Source organism: Sparus aurata, chromosome 5 (assembly GCF_900880675.1).
Source record: "Sparus aurata chromosome 5, fSpaAur1.1, whole genome shotgun sequence".
NCBI lineage: Eukaryota > Metazoa > Chordata > Actinopteri > Spariformes > Sparidae > Sparus > Sparus aurata.
This window is the reverse complement of record NC_044191.1, coordinates 34,531,557-34,554,424: the sequence shown is the minus strand read 5'-3', so window position 1 is coordinate 34,554,424 and position 22,868 is coordinate 34,531,557. Positions and strand designations below refer to the sequence as shown.

At 41.7% G+C, this 22,868-nt stretch overlaps 3 protein-coding genes and 1 long non-coding RNA gene across 5 annotated transcripts; 1 reads left to right on the top strand and 3 right to left on the bottom strand.

Moving 5' to 3' along the window:
* Positions 1-38: 38 nt before the first annotated feature.
* LOC115582399 (vesicle-associated membrane protein 5-like) lies at positions 39-5,383 on the bottom strand. Of its 2 annotated transcripts, none has more exons than XM_030418364.1 (3): positions 5,061-5,383; positions 2,512-2,655; positions 39-808 (listed from the first exon to the last, which is right to left on the bottom strand). In XM_030418364.1, the coding sequence occupies exons 1-3, from the start codon at positions 5,061-5,063 to the stop codon at positions 662-664; spliced, it is 294 nt and encodes a 97-aa protein (XP_030274224.1). In that variant the 5' UTR covers positions 5,064-5,383; the 3' UTR covers positions 39-661. The 2 variants fall into 2 exon arrangements, with proteins under 2 accessions (XP_030274224.1, XP_030274223.1); XM_030418363.1 differs by having other exon boundaries at positions 2,512-2,664; positions 5,061-5,347.
* A 6,734-nt stretch (positions 5,384-12,117) lies between these two features.
* Positions 12,118-14,416, bottom strand: LOC115582397 (vesicle-associated membrane protein 8-like). The gene is made up of 3 exons (XM_030418361.1): positions 14,113-14,416; positions 13,390-13,557; positions 12,118-12,883 (listed from the first exon to the last, which is right to left on the bottom strand). The coding sequence occupies exons 1-3, from the start codon at positions 14,140-14,142 to the stop codon at positions 12,695-12,697; spliced, it is 387 nt and encodes a 128-aa protein (XP_030274221.1). The 5' UTR covers positions 14,143-14,416; the 3' UTR covers positions 12,118-12,694.
* Positions 14,417-14,648: 232 nt separating this feature from the next.
* Positions 14,649-22,057, bottom strand: LOC115582398 (vesicle-associated membrane protein 8-like). Its single transcript, XM_030418362.1, has 3 exons — positions 21,828-22,057; positions 18,546-18,710; positions 14,649-16,231 (listed from the first exon to the last, which is right to left on the bottom strand). Exons 1-3 carry the CDS (start codon positions 21,840-21,842, stop codon positions 16,046-16,048), a joined length of 366 nt encoding a protein of 121 aa, XP_030274222.1. The 5' UTR covers positions 21,843-22,057; the 3' UTR covers positions 14,649-16,045.
* LOC115582403 (uncharacterized) lies at positions 18,254-18,831 on the top strand. The gene is made up of 2 exons (XR_003984164.1): positions 18,254-18,316; positions 18,406-18,831. It is a non-coding gene; the product is annotated as an uncharacterized LOC115582403 (long non-coding RNA).
* Positions 22,058-22,868: the final 811 nt, after the last annotated feature.

Below are 22,868 nucleotides of genomic sequence, written 5' to 3'. Positions count from 1 at the left end.
GTTTTTCTTTGCACAATTTACAGAACAACACAGACATGTTGGGATACAGAGGCCTTTTTAAGCACAAATATTTTAATTCAAACACAACTTTTGGGGCAGTTTCACTTTTGGCACATGACATTCTCATTTACATCAGTTCATTCTTTCCTATTTGAAGCAATATGCAGCTGCACAATCATCCAGTTTCTCTTCTGTTTCCTCCTCTGATTCTCACCCGATCATCCTGTGAACTGAAGTGACATTAATCCTATCGTAAGGTCAGTGATGGCGTTTATTCTCCGAGTGCTGCTCTTGAACGTGAACCACTGTGTACAAGCGAACAGTACAAAAGTAGCAGCACTAATGATGTTTTAGTTAAAATAATGAAGTCATAGTTTTTTTTATTTACATCTAATCATCATGGGTCATCGGAGACATGACCTTTGAGAAGAAAACAAAGAAACGCAGTGAAGCAGCTGAGTGATCAACGGTACCATATCAACTGAAGACTAATGAAGAGTGAGACCAGAAGGCTCATAAATATCCCTAAAACACAGAAAGACCACAGCCTGAGCAGGTCAGGAGAGACAGCAGAGTCCCACAGCTTCTTCTGGATCGTTCGTCCTCGTCCGCTTCGTGTCTCTCAGCTTTCTTAATTCTCCCTCCCATCTGGAAAAGGGAGCTACCCTCCGACGCTGGCAAAGATAATGAGTCCAATGATGATGACCGCGACCACCACGCCGATGCCGATGAACAACACCTTCATCTTCTTGTTCTCCCATCTTTTCTTTTGCTTCACCTGGTTGGCCGTCTTCTCAAATTTTTTACTCTGTAGGAGAAAACACACACAAAGAGAAGATGTTTCTTAAATTGGTGCGACACTGAACGACTCAAAATCTCGCAGTGAGCAGGACAGAAGTGTTGTGTTTAATATTAAACCAACTATTCGAATTCAAACATTTTTGTCAGACTTCAGCGATGAGGATGGAGACGCCGACGTCTAATGTTTGAACCCTTATTAGATAGACCGCCGTCTAATACTGTTGAAGGAGACCGGTTGTTGTGGGGGACGTTGGGAAGTTAAAGGGATATTCCGGTGTAAGTTTAATCCATGGTCTAAATCACCGTGAAACTGTGTTAGACTCCCTCTCGAGAGATCAAGTTAGCAGACCGCTAATTTACGGAGTTTTATCAACCTCAGAAACGACCGCACGACAACAATACACTGCAGTAAATGGATCCAAATATAAAACCGCCATCAAAAAGCCACAAATAATGCTCAGTACAGCACCAAACTTCAGCAACAGTACAAATAGGGTCTCAGCACATAGTCCGGGGCATCTAACCTCCGCTAGCTTAGCTGGATTTCTATTGTGGAGCTAAAAACAGATTTCAACTCTCCTCCATCAGCTTCCGGGTCGGGGAAGTCCCGACGCGACGATTACCGAGTGCGGTTAGAAATGCTCAATTCTGTTCTTTTACCTGTCCGCTCTCGATAATAACTGTTATAAACTGGCAGGTAAGACACATATGAACTTTGATTGCTTTTCCATGGAGTCATAATCAGACATTTTCATCCATGAGCCGCGGAACTCTGCTGCACTCGGTAATCGACTCGTCGGGACTTCCCGTCAACAGGAAGCTGCTGCAGAAGAGTGGTAAATTTAGTCAGCTTTTCAGTAGAAATCCAGCTAAGCTAGCGGAGGTTAGATCCCCCGGACTATGTGCTGAGACCCTATTTGTACTGTTGCTGAAGTTTGGTGCTGTTCTGAGCATTATTTGTGGCTTTTTGGTGGCGGTTTTTATTTGGATCCATTTACTGCAGTGTATTGTTGTCGTGCGGTCGTTTCTGAGGTTGATAAAACTCCGTAAATTAGCGGTCTGCTAACTTGATCTCTCGAGAGGGAGTCTAACACAGTTTCACGGTGATTTACACCATGGATTAAACTTACACCGGAATATCCCTTTAACGTTAGCTGGCCCAGACACACATGGTGACGTCTAACCTGGAAATGTGATTCTGCTTCTGAGAAGGATTCCGACTCACTGCAAAATCTAAACTCAACATCACCTCGCAGCTTCTTACGACACGACACTGTAAACACTTCACTATAAACACTTCCTCTTCTTGTCGTGTCGTCCGCCTGTTTTTGCTTCTTCGCCTCTCTGAGAACTGCGTGATGTAACACCAGGCAGACGGAGGGGGGGAAATGTGGGAAAGACGTGACCCACTTGTTGACCCCCGGATGGACATTTGCCTCGTGGCACGTCCTGGACTCACTCTGTCGTACCCAGGGAGACCAGCTCCTTTCATTCATCTTAGGAAAACAATAGGAAATACCTCTCTAAAAATAGCACCATAAAACACAATCAGGATGTAAATTGTACATTTGTTTTCCTCTCCAGCTCCACCTAAGGTGTATTTATAGACATCAATATGACATTTCCTCGCTTTAATCCCTAGACGCCTGTGGACAGAGAGTCCGTGTGCTCTTTCACCAGAAACTTCCACAGCGAGCGAGTGTTTGTTACCTTTTCCAGCAGGTCGTCGGCTCGGTTCTCCAGGTCGTCCAGTTTGCCGGATCTCTCTTCGGCCTTGTTCAGGTTGTCAACCATGATGATCGTCACCTCCTCCACGTCCTCCTGGGCCTGCTGCAGGCGGCTCTTCCCATTCTCCTGTCCAGTCAACACACATAACAATATAGTGAGACACGATGTTGGTAAATCCAGTCATTGGGGATTTTTTTATTCACAGGAATTGGTGTGTTCACATTGTTTGAACTTTCCTTTAGAGAGAGACAGACAACCTGGTGGTAAACTCCCAGTGCCAGCCGTTTGTTTCTCCAGACAGACAGGATGCGACGCATTTTTTTGTTTTGGGTGAGCACGGGTCGTTACCACGCTCATTTTTCAGGGCTGAACCCAGAATAGGACTTGTTGAATATCTGCACTGAGCATCATGTCAGGGCGGCACTTCAATGCACGTATTGTAAGTTGCTTTGTAAAAGATGTGACACAAGTTAAAGTAGCTGCAATATTTTAGTCTTCTTGAGCTTCAGAAGGTTTTTTTCTGCACATTTCCACCAATTTAATGCCATTAGTCCCTGCCAGTCGTAGTGAATCCTTCTGAGAGAGTGAACTCGTTGTTTATTCAAACACATCATGCAACATTGTGAAACTGGTACTCTGCATCTCGAGGGAGAAGTGGGCGGCGCGTTCGTGCCCGGAGACCAATTCCAGATTTTAGCCAGCGCCCTCGGTCAGGGGAGCTGACTCGAGGATCAACATATGTGCTAACTGCTACGCCACCGTGGAAGTCGCCTGAGGCTCTGGAGGGAGTTTCATCATGTCTGACAACAAAACAAATATCTCTGCTCAGGCCGGCCTTCAAAACTGTAGTCATGGAGTTTTTTACTGCAAATGAAAATCACTTCCATATATCGGTTTTCAGTCTCCCTGATTTCTAATTATTGGTACTGAAAGAGCCGTATCAGTCGACCCGTTGTCAGAATATCTCTAAAGATCTTGTTGCCTGGACAGAAAAGCTCAAACTATGTCTGTCTGATACGGATCGAGACTGTTTTATAAACACAACCGTCCTGCGAGCAGATTTCAGCAGAAAAAGTCGTCCTACTGTGACGTTTTCAAGTCGATTATAGCACTGAAACTTGACTCTGTTGTAGAAACAGGAAACTATTTGGAAATCCTAAAAACAGGTTTTCCCACTTCACGCAGAAAGTTTTCCTGCAGCAGCTGTTTACACGATCGTCTCTGTGGGCTGGGACAGTAAATAAGAACCGCAGACGGTAAGAACCCTGCAGCAGGACGCTGAGAGCAGTTTGACCTCAGAGCGATCCGTCTCCTGACAGGTTCACATCTCCACCTTCACTCTCTGAACCGCGACAGGAAGCGCACCATCTCAGAAGTCGTCACGAACAGGAAACCGACAGACAGAACAAAACAAGGTCACGCTCGGTTTCTCCATCTTATAACTAAATGTCACTTCCTGTTTCTGCGTGTTTTCTGTACACATGTTCTCAGCCGGCTGAGGACAGCAGACTCATTGATGCCCTGTGAGTCCAGTTCTCTCACTTTGGACCAGCCAAATGTAGGTGAACAATAGTCTGTGTTTAAAATTCAGCCGACAGCGACATCTCAACACAGGAAGTGCTGCCCATTCCAGTTCCCCTCCTTGCTTCCTTCCTTCCCTCCCTCCCTCCCTCCTGCCTGCATTAATGTACCTGGCACATCCAGGGAAACCCCACCCACATGCAGCAGCGTGGTCCTCACAGCGTCGTGTGCTACTCACTGAAAACTGCTCTGCTGTTTCCTCATAATACTAAAAAGAAAATAAATACACCACGCAGAGTTTATTCATATTCAAGAAGTGCATGAAGGGTTGCTGTCGAGCGCCAAGAACGAATTCTTGATTCATGACTTAATGGAATAAACTTGAGCGGAGAGCAGCCAGAAGAGATCATCCTTACATGTTTTTTTTATTATAATATTACTTTATGTGCACTCATCTCTCACCTCTCACATTTAAACCTCAACTTGAGTCATTTTATCACAATATTACAATTAACTCACTTCATTCTAACACGTCTGTCAAGTTTATCAGTTTATTTTAGAGGGATTTATCTGATGATCACACGACTTATCCCCAAAATGCTGACACATCCCACAGTAATTACTGACTTATCCCATAATAATAACTCACTTATCTCAAAATAATTACCAGACTTATAACTAATGATCAGACTCATTCCACTCCAACGCTTTTAATTGTGTTTGCTTCTATTTTAGAATATAAATACACACGTTTACATTCATGTATTTGAGAATCACCGGAGCAGCTCGTTGTAAACTAAATAAAAACAGGATAATAATATCTCAAACTTGGTGAACAGAAGTTTTAAATTGGTAGTTTTAAAGTTTAAAGCTCTTTGCCCCTCAGTCACCTCCGGGGACTTTACCCCCTCAGTGTGAAGCTCCTCATAGACTCTCTGTAACTCTTCTTATCGATCTGTTCACCTTTATAACAGATCAAATGGACCCGGAGGACTTTGTTGTTGACTCACCATGTCTGTGGCGTCTGGTGCTGTTCGTGTCGAGGCTGTCACCGGATCCAATGCATTTATAGAGCGACTCCAGTCAACTTTAGAAACAGGAAACACAGCAGAGCAGCTCTGCGGTGTTGCAGCTCCCTCGGTGCTCCACCTGCGACGAAACCACCGCAAACTTCTTCTGCGGATCTGTCGTGTGTGTGTGTGTGTGTGAGAGAGTGTGTGTGTGTGTGTGTGTGACAGAGTTCGGCTAGGACCGGTCCTGTCACTTTCACTTCTCCGGAGCGGTTCTGCCCTCTCTGCTGGACTCGGAGCTCTCTGTGAGAGGCGTTCAAGGGATTCCCGGAAACCTCACAATTACAAGCAAGGTGAACACGTGACCGCAGCGCAGCTCGCAAAAATTTCCCTATGAACTCCTCTGACGTCACTGTGAACGCCTACAACGGCAATTTGCATAAGGACGTTATAACATAACATCACTATGAACTGCTATAAAGTCCCCGTGGACACCTTAAACATCCAAAATAACACCTATACCGTCCCAGAGGACACCTGTAATGTCCCTATGATAACCTGTAATGTCCCTATGGTAACCTGTAATGTCCCTATAAACACCTGTAATGTCCCTATGATAACCTGTAATGTCACTGTGAACACCTTTAACGTCATTAAATACCTAAACTGTCCCTGTGAACACCTATAATGTTCCCATAAACACCTATAACATCACCATGAACACCTGTTATGTCTCTATGAACACCTATAACGTCCCTATGACGCAACAGACTCATTCAACCTCGCTGCCTTAAAGAACGGTACAGGAAATCATTCCTACCTGGTGCCATCAGACTTTACGACGCTTCACAGCAACGCTCAGGCAATACACTCACATAATTTAAGTGACTTATTACTTAAATCTTACCACTGTAATTAAAAATGCACCTTTCTCTCTTTATCTTGCACCTTCAAATCCACTAAGTTCCATTTTGCTCAGTATTTAATATTTAACATTATTTAATATTTATCTGGAACTGCTAAGCATCTTATTGTATGTTGTATATAGTGTTTTAAACTGCGATATTGTACTCTTATTGTATTTGTATTTCTGATTGTATTGTACCACTGCTATGATGACCTAATTTCCCCTCTGGGATAAATAAAGTTATCTATCTATCTATCTATCTATCTATCTATCTATCTATCTATCTATCTATCTATCTATGAACACCTGTAATGTCACCATGAACATGCCAAGGGACTACAGACGAAAATTAGCTTTTTTGCTAACTCTGGCATATTTACATTTTAAGTGTAAACTGAAAATTTATGTGCATTGTCCCTTTTAAATAAACAAATACATAAATACTTATAACATCCCTGTGAACACCTACAGCGTCACTATGAACACCTAGAAACACATTTAAAGTCCCTAAAACACCTTTAATGTCGCTATGAACTCCTTTAACTTCACTATAAACACCCATAACGTCCCTGTGAACACCCATAACGTCCCTGTGAACACCTTTAACGTCCATATGAACTGTTATAACGTCCATATGAACACCTATACCTTCCCTGTGAACACCTCTAACTTCCCCTTAAACTTCCATGACGTCCATATGAACACCTATGCTAATGTTTGTAATGACTGAGATAATAACGTACGTCAAAGTAATGACTTATTTCCAAAAAATGTCTTACTGACCTCAAAATAATATTCATAGATTAGCTTCTAAGTGTCATATTTGTATCATAAAAATGTGTGTTAAATTACCAGGGGCCCCTGAACGCAGCAGCACTCAGACCCTACTGTGACATTTCCTTATCTCCTTCATCCAGCAGGGAAAGTAGAAGGAGCTGCCCAACAGACACATCACAAACATCCTGATGTCTTTATGCTGCTGCTGACAGTCTGAAAGCTTCTCCGGGCTCATCCTCTCTGTATGTCCCTGACCCAAGCACTCAACCGGTCCATTTCTAGTCAGAACATTGTGTGCTGTTGGGTCACTGATGGGTGTTCCCTGCTTGAGATTATAAGAAGGTGGCTGCTGGTCCACCCTTGTGAGAAACATGTGGAATAGTCACATAATATCCTCACAGGGACTGACAGCGAGTCTGTGGCACTAAAAAGTGAAATGATCTTATTGTACTGAGTGTCATTTATGTCCTGCAACAGCATTCTGTCATATAATCTTTATTCTTTACGTCTGTATAGTAGGCCTATCCTGTAACTGTGGTTTACTTTAATTGAAAACAGAACAATGGCGTCCTTGTCTTGCTTCAGACTCCTTCATGATACAGTTCTACATAATGAGGTCCGCTGGGTCATACGGAGACCACTGGGTTTCTTTTTGAAGGACAGCTACAGAACAGCAGGCCGTCAGTCACTTAGACTGAATCATGAGTGCTGCGTTATGATAAGACAGGCAGACAACATAACTCCATTGTGGCTTCAACTACGTCACTCGGAGGGGCAATTAAAATTCTTTCCGACAGTGTTTCGATTCATTCGGTGGCACTTTCGTGCCAAACACAACACCATCAGACAGAACCCATTAACCCCCTCTGATTAGGAAAAGATCTGAACATAACCGAGACATCACGATTATTAGATAGTAGCTGCATGATTGATTCAGAACATCAGTTCCCTTGAATCTGTATCCAAAGATGCACACATGAAAAGAGGATGTGGGAAAATCGGGGATCCAGAGCTGAAAAGATTGAAGGTGAAAAAAAACTGGAAACAGGAAGTAATTCATAAATTACTTCCTAAAATCTCAAACGGTTATTTTATTGACTCATAATGTGAATTCTTCCTTGTAAAATCGAAATCCCAGAAGTATGAATAAGTGGATATGATACTATCAACCTCTAAACTTAATCAGTTCCCACGCGTCCTTGGGAGATTTTGAATCATATTCTTTGTCCCCACTCACTTTTTATCAGATTATTTTTGCCACATATGTTTTTTTAAGGTTAAACTTTGCCCTACTGGGAGCACTGGGATGCTGGGCAGCGAATGGGGCGAGCCCAGCGGGGAAATGAAACCAAAACTAGATTATATAACATGTCAGTGCTGTATGTGCAGCATGTGATTGGATGTATAAAATGGATTTTCCCCCAGACTGTTTTTATTTAAATTGCGATATATGTCTTAGAAAAGACCTGTATTATTAAAAGTCAATATTGTTTTCCAGCCACATTCCTCGCTGAAGAGTTAAGACTCACTAATTGTGTGAAGTTTGGTGATATCGCTCTTTCATGGTAAAGAGCTGGAGAGCTGGGTGGTGCTCCACTCTGTCAACACAGGCCGAATGAACCTTGAATAAACACAACTTATCAAAAAAAAACTGCATTTAATACTCCTGATGATGTGCTGTTATCGAAGGGAAGCAGGAAGGAGCCTGGTCCTTTAACTGCTTCTGTTTCCTGCAACATGTGTTTCTGTCTGAGCCAAAGCTTAGAATACAGACGCCTTATCAAAATCAGTGAGTTTGGAGTGATGACACTGTTTTTCACTGAAGTCAGAAAAAGACACATCATCATTTATCAAACACACATTATAGTTACAACACTTTTACTACTTCTACAACCATTATCACTAAAACTACTGATACTGCTGTAACATCAGGATGTTGTAGTGAATGAGCTAATATAGAATAGCATAGCATAGCATAGCAAAGTATAGTAAAGTATAGGAAAATTATAGTAAAGTATAGTGTTACTATATTGTTAATTTAGGATACAATCAGTAGTAGTAGTATTGTTAGTGTAATCAGTATAGCATAGCATAGCAAAGTATAGTATAGTGTTGGTTATGTATTGGATAGTATTAGTTTTAGTATAGTAGACTGGAGCATAGAAAGTACAGTGTATAGCATAGCATAGTATAGCATAGCATAGCATAGCATAGCATATCATAGTATAGTAAAGCATAGCATAGCATAGCAAAATATAGTATAGTGTTGGTTATGTATTGGATAGTATTAGTTTTAGTATAGAAAGTAGTATTTAAAGTACAGTGTATAGCATAGCATAGCACAGCATAGCATAGTATAGCAAACTTTAGGAAAATTATAGTATAGTGTTAGTATATTGTTAATTTAGGATACAATTAATACAGTATAGTGTTAGTGTAGTCAGTATAGCATAGCATAGTATAGCATAGCATAGCATAGCATAGCATATCATAGTATAGTAAAGCATAGCATAGCATAGTATAGCATAGCATAGCATAGCATAGCAAAGTATAGTATAGTATAGTATAGTATAGTATAGTATAGCATAGCAAAGTATAGTATAGTATAGTATAGTATAGCATAGCATAGTATAGCATAGCACAATTCAGGAAAATTATAGTAAAGTATAGTGTTAGTGTAATCAGTATAGCATAGCAAAGCAAAGTATAGTATAGTGTTGGTTATGTATTGGATAGTATAAGTTTTAGTATAGTAGACTACAGTATAGAAAGTACAGCATAGCTTAGCATAGCATAATAAAGCATAGCATAGCCTAGGATAGTATAGCATAGCATAGCATAGCATAGCATCGCATAGCATCGCAAAGTATAGTATAGCATAGCATAGCAAAGTTTAGGAAAATTATAGTAAAGTATGAGTTATGTATTGGATAGTATTAGTTTTAGTATAGTAGACTGGAGGAGAGAAAGTACAGTGTATAGCATAGCATAGCATAGCATAGCATAGCATAGCAAAGTTTAGGAAAATTATAGTAAAGTATAGTGTTACTATATTGTTAATTTAGGATACAATTAATAGTAGTAGTATTGTTAGTGTAATCAGTATAGCATAGCATAGCAAAGTATATCATAGTGGTGGTTATGTACTGGATAGTATTAGTTTTAGTATATGGAGTATAGAAAGTACAGTGTATAGCATAGCATAGCATAGCATAGCATAGCAAAGTATAGTATAGCATAGCATAGCAAAGTTTAGGAAAATTATAGTAAAGTATGAGTTATGTATTGGATAGTATTAGTTTTAGTATATTAGACTGGAGGAGAGAAAGTACAGTGTATAGCATAGCATAGCATAGCCTAGCATAGCAAAGTTTAGTATAGTGGTGGTTATGTATTGGATAGTATTAGTTTTAGTATAGTAGACTGGAGTATAGAAAGTGTAGCATAGCATAGCATAGCATAGCATAGCATAGCATAATAAAGCATAGTGTAGCCTAGGATAGCATAGCATTGCAAAGCATTGCAAAGTACAGTAAAGTATAGGATAAGATGGTAAAGTATTTTGTTAGTATAGTGTTGATGTAGGATACTATTAGTATAGTACAGTGTTGTACAGTATATAATTGGATATGAGGGTATAACATAGTATAGTGTAGTGTTAGTATAGAATAATATACTATAGTATAGTATAGGTTATGTATTAGATAGTATTAGTTTTAGTATAGTAGACTAGAGTATAGAAAGTGTAGCATAGCATAGCAAAGTACAGTAAAGTATAGGATAAGATAGTAAAGTATTTTGTTAGTATAGTGTTAATTAGGACACTATTAGTATAGTAGTATAAGATAACTGAGTGTTGACCTTCATCAGCTGTTACTTTCCATCACATTCATTTCACTGTTGCATCATCAAAGTTCTCATAACTCCCTGTAACACATCTGCATGTCATCATGGAGTATTTGTCATTTTGTGACAGAGGCAGCACATGAGACTTTGTCAGGTCAGAGCTCAACCAACAAAAGCCTTCTTCTGGGAAAAGCAGCATGGAAACAAAGAGCACATTGAGCATGCTGGACCAGCCTCCCTCCACTTCGTCGTCCAACAACTCGTCCATGGATGGCAGGCTCACATCCGCATGACTGCAGCCGTCTGAGTCCAGGCTCACTTCCCATCACTAACAAACGAGCTTTCACTGGATTCTTGTTTGTGTTTTTCTAAGAGTCTGTTGTTCCAAAAACCCAGCAGGACTTTTGTCACGGGGATGTAAAACATTAATATTTTAGTCACCACTTGTTGACACAACAGCACATTGAATGTGTCGGGACAAAGAGAGGTTCACTGCTGTTGAGTCGACAGCGGAGGCGAGCCTGTTACGACCTGTTCAGCAGCCTGTTTTTCCCTCACCGCAGCTCTTCTACAGGTGACAGTTTGGTTTGAATGCAGTCTGGAATGTTTGATGTGTTTTGTCTCTGAAGTTACTGGAAATAAAAACACATTTAAAGGGATAGTTCACCGTGATGTCACACAGAAGGAGCTGCAGTTAGGATATGTCTTAGATAAAATAATGTGAAGAAATATTTGATAAAAACCCAACGACAGATAAATCAGTCAATAGATTTTAAACGTTTCAAGTATCCTAAACAGATGTTCGCACCAAGAAGGCATTCTGGCAGCTCGCCTCACCAGCTGGGCCTGATTTGTAATATACCCTCTTTTTTTTTTACTGCATTCTTCACAGTACTCAAACTAACGTGACCCACTTTTGTTTTTAATGTCTCCCGAGGTTAAGTCCTTTTCCACGGGGTGAACACCTCCACAAAAATGTCGTTGTGGCATTTTGCAGTTGCTTAACCGTGCTGGTTTTGCTTTAACGCCTGTGACTGAACTAAAACAGAAACCAGGCACAAACAGAGGAGCTGCAGGGGAATCCCTGGAGAGCTGAGGAGGAGAGTCTGTGTCTCTGTCTCCATCTTGTGTCAGCTCAACCAACAGCAAAGAAGAAAAAATAAACACTTTTATAATACGGAGCATTAAACTATCAAAGTACATTGAATAACAGAAAATGTATCTTGTAAATTCTGCTAATCGAACAGAAACAAAACAAACCTTCCACACACAGAGACCTGCTGAAGCAGAACAGGAATATTGCATTGAATAAGTCTCTCAAGCACTGTGAAAAAGAGGCAGTGGTGTGTTCAAGGACTGTCTTTTATACTGACTCTTATAGAAAAAGGTCAGCACACCAGAGGAACTTTGTGCACTCGTGTGGAGCAGGAACAAAAACACTTGAATCAGACTTTAAAGCGTTTTTATTCAAAACAAAAAAAAACAACCGATTTGAAGGTCTTCATCAGGACACAAAATGGAGGACAACAATCAAACAAGCATTTTATAAACCTGGCGACAGGTGTCATCCAATCATGGTCAAGTGAATGCAGGTGGTGACATTAATTAATCTGAATTTCTAGTAACTCTGAGGTCCGACAGCAGGAATCACGGCGGCTCTCTAAATGATCTCTCTCAGCTGATCCTCCAGAAGACTAGAAGTGTGGGAACAGACGTGGACCTGAGAGCTGACCTCGCCCAGCTGACCCGGGCCGTGTGTTTATTGATTATCAGAACCAGAGCCACATGTTAAAGTGTGAAGGTCTTGTGCCTCCCAGAGTCCTGCTTGTTTTCCGTCGCAGCAGCTTCACAGCAGCGGGAACGCCGTCTCCGAGCTGGAGTTAGAAAACTGGATCATCGTGATGTTTATTTAAAGAAACTGGACCCAGTGCTGTTCAGGAATCCTCCAGTGGGCTCTCAGAACAGAACCACAGTTAGAATCGTCTGGATTTTTTGTGGATAACTGACGTTTGTAGACCAAATCAATCTGCGTTTTAATCGCTGAGGGGCACCTCAAGGTTCTGTCCTCGCTCCTGTTTTATTCATAATCTACTTCTACTTGTGTTTATGGTTTAATGGTGGTGGGAGGGGCTATAGAAGTCACGGGGGCGCTGGTGGGAATGACTCCGGTGGCCAGCAGGACGATGATGACGACGACGATGAGGACAACCACCACGAGGACCACGATCAGCTTGGCGTTCTTCCACCAGTAGGAGCGAGCCACTTTGTCCGACGTCTTCTTGAACTGATCTGCCTGAGAACGACGAGACAAACCGGTGAAGCAACACATAGAAAACAGACCTCAAACTCCTCAACGTGTCCCTGCAGAGAACTACAAAAACTACACTGGCATTAAAACCCTTGATTGTTTGGCTCATTTGCAAAGCTAAATGGAACACCACCATGAGTAATATCAGTGGCCTGTTTTCCTGCTACGATTAATCAGACTGTTAGCAGGAAGTTGTTCTGCAGGACGTACTTCCTGCGATGATAACATGCAATTACTGAAAGAGTCACGTTTACCGGAATGAATCAAACTTGAACAACAGGTTGGACAGAAAGCAGGAACTTCATCACCTGTGCAGAAAGTTAATGAGCTTAATCACCCAGCGAGGTGCAGCTGGAACGATGCCTTCATAAAAACATGCTTTAAGTTTAAATCAGGTTCATTTCAGTTCTGAACGTCATGATGATCACAGAGGTTATTGATTAACATCCTCGTTATTTAACAGGTGAGTAAGAATCCACAGAGACACTGACCCCGTCTTTCATTTCCTCCGTCTTGTTGAGGAGGTCGGCCAGGTTTTCGTGTCGCTGTAAGAGTCGGTTTATGTTCCCCTTCAGTGTGTCCATGACTTCATTTATCTGACGGCTCAGGTTCTGTGTCCGGCTCTGTGGTGCCGGTTCTGAGTCCACTCCTCCTCGCTCCTGGGCCGGGGAAACAGAAAAAGTTAAAGTGATGAAAGAGTGACTGTCAGGTTGAGTCAGCAGCACTTCTATATTTCAGAATAACCTTTAATTTACAGACTGCAGAAGGTTCTGGATTATTGTGCTGGATAGTTCCTTCATACTTTTACTCTATTACATTACATTTATGCAGCTCTAGTTACTAGTTACTTTTACATTTGTATTTAATTTTACTTCTTCCTTTTAAAGTTTGGTGCATGATGTGGTTAGCCATAGATTAAACTTCCCAGCAGGATATAAAAACCAGAGCAGAGTTAAAATGTGCGGTGCTTCATCAGATCCATGTTTATTAAATTTAAATCTGAATCATTTCGTTGCTTCTGTTTCGAGTTATTACACATAATTTAATGCTTGTCTACAATAACAAATAAAGTGTCTTATGTCCTCTGAGGGGTTTTAACCTGAAAAATCATCCTATCAAAATAAAACAACAATCCTTTCCTCTCTATATGTCTTACTCTAATCATAACAGTAAAGCAATAAAAGCTTAGAAACACAAGACGACTGTTAACTCACCATGTCCGTCTCGTCTCCTGCTGCGCTCATGCCAAACCTGTCACGAATCTAACGCACCTGAAGCGGCCGCAGAATGGACACTTGAACTTCCTGAACATTCAGGACATTCCAGGACATTTTCCTGGAAGGTGTAACAAAACCCTGCCCATCTAAAGATCCCATCCACACATGTTTTAACACGTCGCACACATGATAATTCTCTATTATATTATTACAACATTAAACTCATTAAAATGACACCTGCTCCTTCTCCCTCATTATAAATACACTAGATGTCTCCTTCTTCACTGTCTGAGGTGTTCACAACATTTAGTACTAACATAATAATAAAGCAGTTAATAGATGTTATCACACTCGCAGTGTTTTAACTTCCTGCCATTGATTAGCAGCTCGTTAGGAAACTGTGAGTTAACTGATCAGAGTGGGAGAACTGAACTTTAAGACTGATCTGAGTAAAGCATCTCGTCTCAGACCAGCTGAGCTCTCTGCCGCCATCTTGTGGCACCTTAACAAAAGAAGCACGATCACAACAGAGCTGAAGGTAAATACTATTTATTTCATATCAGACAGTTAAAACCGTTAAATACCACAAAGACAATCAGGAGAAAAGAGCTTCCAGAGTTCTGTTAATCAGAAATTAGCAGGAATTCAAGTTGAAGACGTCTCACGACGCTGCATTGATCCGGTCAGCGTGAGAGTGAGAACAGTTTTCTAAACGTCCTTCTAGAAAATGATTCACAGCAGAGTGATTGATCGGTACCATTTCTTAATAATAAATCAGTGTGGATGAGCGATTAGGAGAAAAAGAAAGAACTAGACTGACGTTAAGCGTTAAATAAATATCCTCTAAAAAGAACTTCAACACGCTGGTTGCTGCAAATATACATAAAGGTGAGGATGTATTTACATTTCATCATGGGAAAGATTTTGACCCCGGTTAAGCTGAACTGCTTAAGTAACAGCAGAGAAAAGGCGGACAGAGGAACATTTTTCTAGGAATAAGCCGTGAGGGTCGAGTGTGTGGAGCTGAACCCTGCAGGAGGAACCGGGGGGGCTGGAAATGATCCGGCTCTCAGCTGGTCGGCTGGAAGAGCCGGATCCTCCGACACCAGGCGACCTTTAACAGCTGAGCCCGGCGGTTTGTTTACTGGATCCAAAACACCAAAGTAACACATTTAAACTGCGGTAGAGTTCAACACAGTGAGTGACGAGTGAATGTGATCGGTTTTACTAAGCGATTCTGTTGTCGAGTAGAAAAACAGCGTAACTGCAAATGCTGAGTCGTTAACAGCAAGACCTCAACACCAACGACACGTTGAAACAAAAATTCCAACAAAATGATATTTTTTTTTCTAGATTGTCTTCTTTGAAGTAACTGCAGGCACTTTGAAAAGTGACACATGGTAACAAACGTTTCGTTAAATATCTCCTGACCTAAAAAATTGTTACAGATTCGTCCAATGTCAGCAACAAATTTCTTTTCTTTTTTTTAAACTACACAAACAATCCTTGGTTAAAAAAAAAAAAAAAAAAAAAAGGTGCATATCTCATTCAAAGGCGAGGCGCTGGAGAAAACCCACATTCATCGTTTCCATCCACACACGCGCTGAAGTGACGATCTGAACCGCTGGTGGTGAAACACAGAGAGTGTTTTCATGCTGCTGTCAGGTGAACACTTCAGACTGTCTGCAGACCCGAATCATAAAACGGCTACACTGATTTGTGCTTTTAAAAATGATTTTCAAAATTGTCATTAAAGTTCCTTCAACCAAAGCATGAAGTCCTTGACCTCCGATAAACTAAGACAGAAGTGACGAAGGTTTCACCGGACAGCAGTGATACGCTCGAGTCTATATATTACTTTGTATTCTGTGCAAAAAGGAATGCGTTTGTTTCTGATTTAATTACGTCTATATGTACATCACGCGTGTGTTTATGGCTTTGGGGTGGGAGGGACTATAGGAGGCACGGGGGCGCTGGTGGGGATGACTCCGGTGGCCAGCAGGATGATGATGAGGACGATGATGAGGACGACCACCACGATGACCACGACCAGCTTGACGTTCTTCCACCAGAAGGAGCGAGCCACTTTCTGAGACGTCTGCTTGAAGTGCTGAGCCTGAGTGGAGAGAGACGAGAGGATCAGCTGATTTCTGATAAAGTGGTTCACAACAGCGGGGCGATTGACACCCGGACACAAGAATCTGACCTGATCAGGAGCGTCTGAGAGTCCAGACACTAAGTTCTGATAAACAAACAGGATCAGACCTGTTGTTTGGACGCTGCCTTGGTGTTTTAGGATTATTCACTCTCTTGTCTGTGCTGTAGATATATAGCTGGAGCTAGCAGTCTGTAGCTCCTCTCACACAGAGAAGCAGCATTGGTCAGCCATTGGTCGTTCACACAGAGCGAAGCAGCTCCGCCTGAAAGACGAACCGCTGTGTGATTCCTAAAGAGGCGTGACGGTACACGTCATGATGATGACGTCGGGGTGTTTTCAAGGTGTTTCCCCAGGTGTCCATCTGTCAATCTAAACCAGCGGACAGTTTATATAATCATATGGATGCTGTTATGATGTGTAGTGGTTGAGATACTGACCCACCAAACATCCTGGAAAGTTACGTTTTTCACTCTAAATTACATAATTACATAATCACCATCAGTAAACTGGAAGCTGTCTGACTCCCTCACTCGCAGGGACAGAGGCCATTTTCTGAGGGAAAGTTCAATGAAGTCTCGGTCCGGATGGCTGACTATCACCGTGATTTTTTTTTTTCAACACAAACACTTGGTGAGTTTAAGTTTTTTGCTGGTGACGGACGCTGTTTTTCGGGCAGAAACGTGATGAGTAGGGAGGACAGACAGGAGGACAGAGAGCAGGACAGACAGCGGGACAGACAGGAGGACGGACAGGAGGACAGACAGGAGGACAGACAGCGGGACAGACGGAAGGACAGACAGAAGGACGGACAGGAGGACGGACAGCGGGACAGACAGCGGGACAGACAGCAGGACGGACAGGAGGACGGACAGCGGGACGGACAGGAGGACAGACAGGGGGACAGACAGGAGGACGGACAGCGGGACGGACAGCGGGACAGACAGGAGGATGGACAGGAGGACGGACAGGAGGACAGACAGGGGGACAGACAGGGGGACAGACAGGAGGACAGACACTTCTCCACGTATATCTGTGGTATTTTTTTTCCTCATATAAGTTACTACATTACCGTTGTTTGTTCCTTGTAACGTTTCTTTATGGGACATTTCTCTTTATTTAGTTGAGTGAAGGACCTGATACACACAGCCGGCCTATTCGTTCTCAGGGGTTCGGTTCGGATCGCCAATACTGCGCCTCTGATTCTACTTCCAGAGGCGGATCAGTGCCGGAGTGAGATTTCACCCCTCGTCGCCTTCGAGACACTCACACAGAGGAGGAGAACTGGCGCAGGATCCTCTCAACCAAACAGCAGTGTGAATGGGACTAGTAACTTAGCTTAGAATAAAGTCAGGGAGTACAGGAAATGGTTAAACTGGTTCAGTCCAAGGTGACATGGCCATGGTCCAGGCTTTGAAACCAGTTTTCACTGAACCAGAATCTACAAACAAGATCAACTATAAGATGTACTATATCAAATAAGTAATTCATACATCATATCTCGACGGTACACTTTAACTTAGCGGAGGTGATCTGATTTTGTTCTCTTTGCACGGAGCTACGTTAGCACTGTTAGCTTAATAATGGCTACTTTTTGTGTGGCAGGTTGAGGTGAGTCTTTGCTACCAGCTCCAGACACCTGGAGGAGGTGGACTGATAATGACTCCTTTGTTCATGCCAGGTGTCGTGCTTGCTGGTTCACTGGCACAGCTAAATGGAACGGAGCCACTGTGAATGTCACTTGATACCGCAGGTGAGGAAGTCACGCTTCAGATAATGAATATAGACTAAGAGGGAAGGTTTGATCCACAGTATCACTGCAGATAAAGCACAGGTGTACTTAACAGAGCCATCGTTAATGTCATCAGTTCCAGCCGTGTCTTTCCTGCTACGACTAAATCAAACTGTCTACCACGAAGAGGAACTATAAAGTCTGCACGGTGATTCATTTGAACCGGAGACAAAAGGTGTAATTCAAGGTCGGGCAAGAAAAATGCAATTTGACGGAGAACAATTACTGTGACGGACCGTCTGGCAGTGTGGCAGGTGAAATTATGCTAATGTGTGTAATTTGCAGCCCAATATAAGTTGTATAAACTGAAGTATTGGAGCCCTGTGTCTCTGTGCATCTGCAGCACCCTCATCCTCCTCGCTCTGATGTCTTGATGTCAAACAAAAACAGACGTATAGTGAACCACAAAAGGATCTGTGTCATCACACAACCTCTCAACCCACTTTCACACCATTAGAAGGATTAACCTGAGGTAAGACTGACCCCTGCTTGCAGGTCCTCCGACTTGTCCATGAGGTCGTCCAGTCTCTCTCCTCGGGCCAGGATCCGGTCCACGTTCTCCGTCATGATGTTCTTCACTCCGTCTACCTGATCCTTCAAAGTCTGCACCTTGTCCTTCGGCACCGGCTCTGCAGCCTCTCCTCGCTCCTGAGACCGGACAGAAAAAAATTCAGTCAGGAGATTTATTTGAGGAACATGCAGAACACGCGTCAGCTGAAATACAATCCTTCTTATCCTTTAGTTGGAATAAAGTAAAAGTTTAAGCTGACAGATTGATGTTTGATTGTGATCGTGATTAGTGATTTTATTGAATGCTCATGTTGCACAGTTCTTAATCCAGCCGATGACTCCGTGTACAGAATGTAGCTTCCTCTTGAACACACTTCTTAAACTGTACTTCAGAGCAGAACTTGAGTAAACTGTCCTTTAGATTGTTTCATCACTGGTTGCACAACATTTTGACATTAAGACTTTCTTCCTGCAGATGAAAATCGGTCCCAAAATACCCACATTTTTCAGTCTACTTGATTTCTAATAATGTGTTTTCTGTTGACCCCCAGTTTTGTCAGCCAACAAAGAGCGTGACAGCTGGTGCTGGTTCTGAGAGTCCTCTCAGTCTCTCGGGCTGCTGCCTGTGACAGCTGCCGGCTGTCAAACGACTGTTTGTAGGTGTGATTTCTAAAAGCATGCATGTTGTACGCAGTGTGATGTTTGTCTGAGTCTGCGTACGGTGACTTCCACGTCCCATGAGTCAGGATCAGACTGTAAACAAAGCCGTCTCCAGGAAACAGAGCAGGTTCTGCTGTGTCACGCTCCCTCCCTTCCTTCCTTCTCTCTCTCTATCCCGGGCTGCCTTCTATCCATTGTTTCCTGTCTTGCTCTCCATTATCTCTCTTCCTTCATTGTTGTCTCGGCTCATGTTTCTCCGTCATCCCTCACTCTTTATATTTCCCTCTGGAGCTGCTGGTTTGTGCAACATGTGTCGCTACTGTTGCATTTTTATTTCACGCATTCTGTTTTTTATCTCCCCGTTAAATCACGCACGTCCACGTCTCATCAGATGTTTTGATGTGCGTCGTTGTTTACGTGCCATCAAACCAGGTTTTTAACTCGCTGCCTTTCCTGTAACAGAGTTAGTAGGTCAGTTAAACCCACTCATGGCTGACAGATATCAAGTATCGACGCTCGCAGACAGAAATATGACAAGTACAAGATGTTCCCTGCACTGTCGGCTGTATCAAACCAAAGCAGCGTGACTTCAGTCGCCCGGAAAAACTCGTCCGCTCAAACAAAAGCCTGTCAGATGAGGCAACGCTCGGATGTAAATGAGATCAATCTAAACGTTAACCGCTGCTGTAAATGCAAAAATATTTTATTTGTCTTCACCGCTCTCGTCCTTATCTAGTCAAATGTGAAAAACCCCTGAATCTGTGAGTGCACATGGCGGGATTTTCAGTCCACAAGCAAACAATAGACCGTCAGAGAGCTCTCTAATAAACGCTGACGTGAAAAGTGACACGAGGAAACGCTGCAGGCTGCAGGAAAACAAGGCTTGTTGGTTTAGCCCAGCGGTGAAGCTGGAGAACGTTTCAAAGAGAGGGAAAGTTCAGTTTCAAAACCACAGAAGTCCGTTTTTTTAAACAGGTCAGCAGAGGAAGCAAAGTTCATGTTCATGTCAGTGGCCTCCAACAGATCCACATCACACCCCATGAACCCTCGTCCTGTGAACGCTGACTCCAGGCTTCTACCATCTCTTGCATAAATAAAACTAAAGTATTTTTTTAGATTTCCTCCTTCGAGGTCCTGGGAGTCTTTGAATGACCTCAAGTTACCAAAGACAACAATCTCAGGCATCATTTAAAATGTCTGACAGGTTTAAAAGTAAGTTATTATGAATCTCTTTTCAGTTCAGTTTAAACATGAATGTGCAGGGCGTCATATAAATAACTTCTTCTCTCGCCACAGATTTGTTAATACAACATGTGACCTCCATTTATATGTGTCAGAATAAGGCCAACGGTTCTCTGTAACGGAAGCTAGCGAGCAGTAAACTCAAACAGTTTCCACCAGAGACTTAATAAGACGGGCCCATAACAGAGATATGTGTCAATTAATTAAACGCTGTGAGCTTCTCTGGGTCGGGTTTCATCTCTAACAGTTGCTAGAATTCAGTTAGAGTGACTCTTTTAAAGGAGCAGTCTGTAGTTTTGGGGGAAGAAATGTTATCAGAAGAGAAAAACTCTCTTTGTTTTAATGAGTAAATGAAAAAACTGACCTTAAAGAACAACACAATTTAATACTGTTTTACTTTGTTTATACGTGGCGGACCCTGCCACCTTTCTAGCGTCGGGTAATCTGGCAGCATTTTTCTGATTATCAATCTCTGGGATTATTCTGTCAGATAAAATAAAATAACTTCAGCGTCCTCTCATACGACGTCCTGCCCACAAACACTATCTGACCTGAATGATCTGAATCTGTAATTGGTAACATAATGTTTTACATAAAAAGCAGTGGAGAGGAAGGAGAAAAGTAGCAGAAAAAAGGAAATAGTCAAGTGAAGTAACTGGGAATTGTACTAAAGAGCAGCAACAGTCATTTTCAGTAAAAACAAAAATCTTTATCGATGTCAAACATCAGTTTTCGGTGTCGTTGCTTTCTAATAATCACTTTCGACCCTGAAAGAGTCACATCGATCGGCTCCTACATCCGTGGACCTTATTGTCCTTCTTTAAGCACTTATAGGAATCATAAATATCTCTGAGTTTTTGTCTTGTGACGTCATTAATAATGTAAATATTAAAATTCTGGAGTTCGAAAAACTACAGACTGGCCCTTTAATGGAGGCGTCGGCAGCAATGAACGGCTAAAAATCAACTTTTAAACTGAAATAAAACCCTGGAAATGCACATATAAGGTGTGTGACGTCACTAAATGTAAAGTTAATCGTGTGATCTTGATGAATAACACCGGTTCGGTTCGGTTCGGTTCGGTACTGTTCGGATGCTTTCAGCAGCAGCAGCAGCGGCGGGGTGGAACTTCAGGCCATTTTTGTTCGGAACCTGTTGGACTTCCTCTCTCTACAAAGTGGAGTTAAAGCCTCACACACTGCTTGTAAGTAAAGTCCAGACTCGGTTCGACAGTTTGAAAGTGGTTCTGTGTGCGGATCCACCTGTTGCACGTCGAGTCTCAACATGGTGACGGCTCAGCACACACACACACACACACACACACACACACACACAGAACCGCCGGATCACCTACCGGATCAATGTCCATTTTGTTGGAAGCAGTCCTTTTTCACAGCCGAACCCGCCGAACCTGGTTCCTCTGGACTGAACTGGACTTTATACGCGGATTAAAAGCTCCTCAGAGTTTGATGCTCCTCCACACGGACTTCGTTTCCTCCTCGCTTTAACTTCCTGGTTGTTGTTTTTTCTTCAAACTGAATTCCTTCGCTTCAGGTGTCAAGTACCTGGTTACACAACCGCTGCTTCCGGAGTACCCTTTCAAAATAAAATGCGTAACCGCTTAGACATTTTTTAAAAGTTCCGAGTTTCAAGATTAATTCCAAAGTATAACAGATATAGAATAGAAACCTTTTTTTTTTTTTTAAGATCTCCACTCAATGAAGTCAATGAAGTCCACTCAATATCTGGGTTGGGTTTAAATTTTTACATTTTTTCCAGTTTTTAATTTCTCTGTTTTCTATTTTTCATTTATTTATTTTAAATGTTTTAAATTTGGTTAAGTGAGCTATTACGTTCTAAAAAATGAAATAAAATAAAATAACTTTTTTCATTAATTAATTCAATCTTTATTTAAATTATTATTATTATGATTATGATTATTATTATTATTATTATTATTATTGAAAAATCATTAAAGGCAAGACCTAATTTTCAATGATGTTGGGAGCACAAATAAAAAACAAAAAAAACAGAATAGATGCAAAAAAAAGGAAACAAACAGAAACAACAAATTAATAAACAGACTGTGTACATAAAAATTATAACAGATAAGAAGTAAAAGTATAACAGATATAAAATAGGACAAATCTCTTTTTTTAAATCTCTGACTGTTGGTAATGTTAGTTTAGCAACTTATTAAGTAAATTAATAAATTAAATAACTTTTTTAATTCATTCATTCAGCTTTTATTTAAATCTCAGAAAATCTTTGACAATGATGTTGAGAGCACAAATAAATTGTTTTTTAAAATAAAAAAACAGAATGGGCGCATAAAGATTATAGCAGATGATAAGCAATATGACAAAACACAAATAAAACTGATGTGCATAAAAGA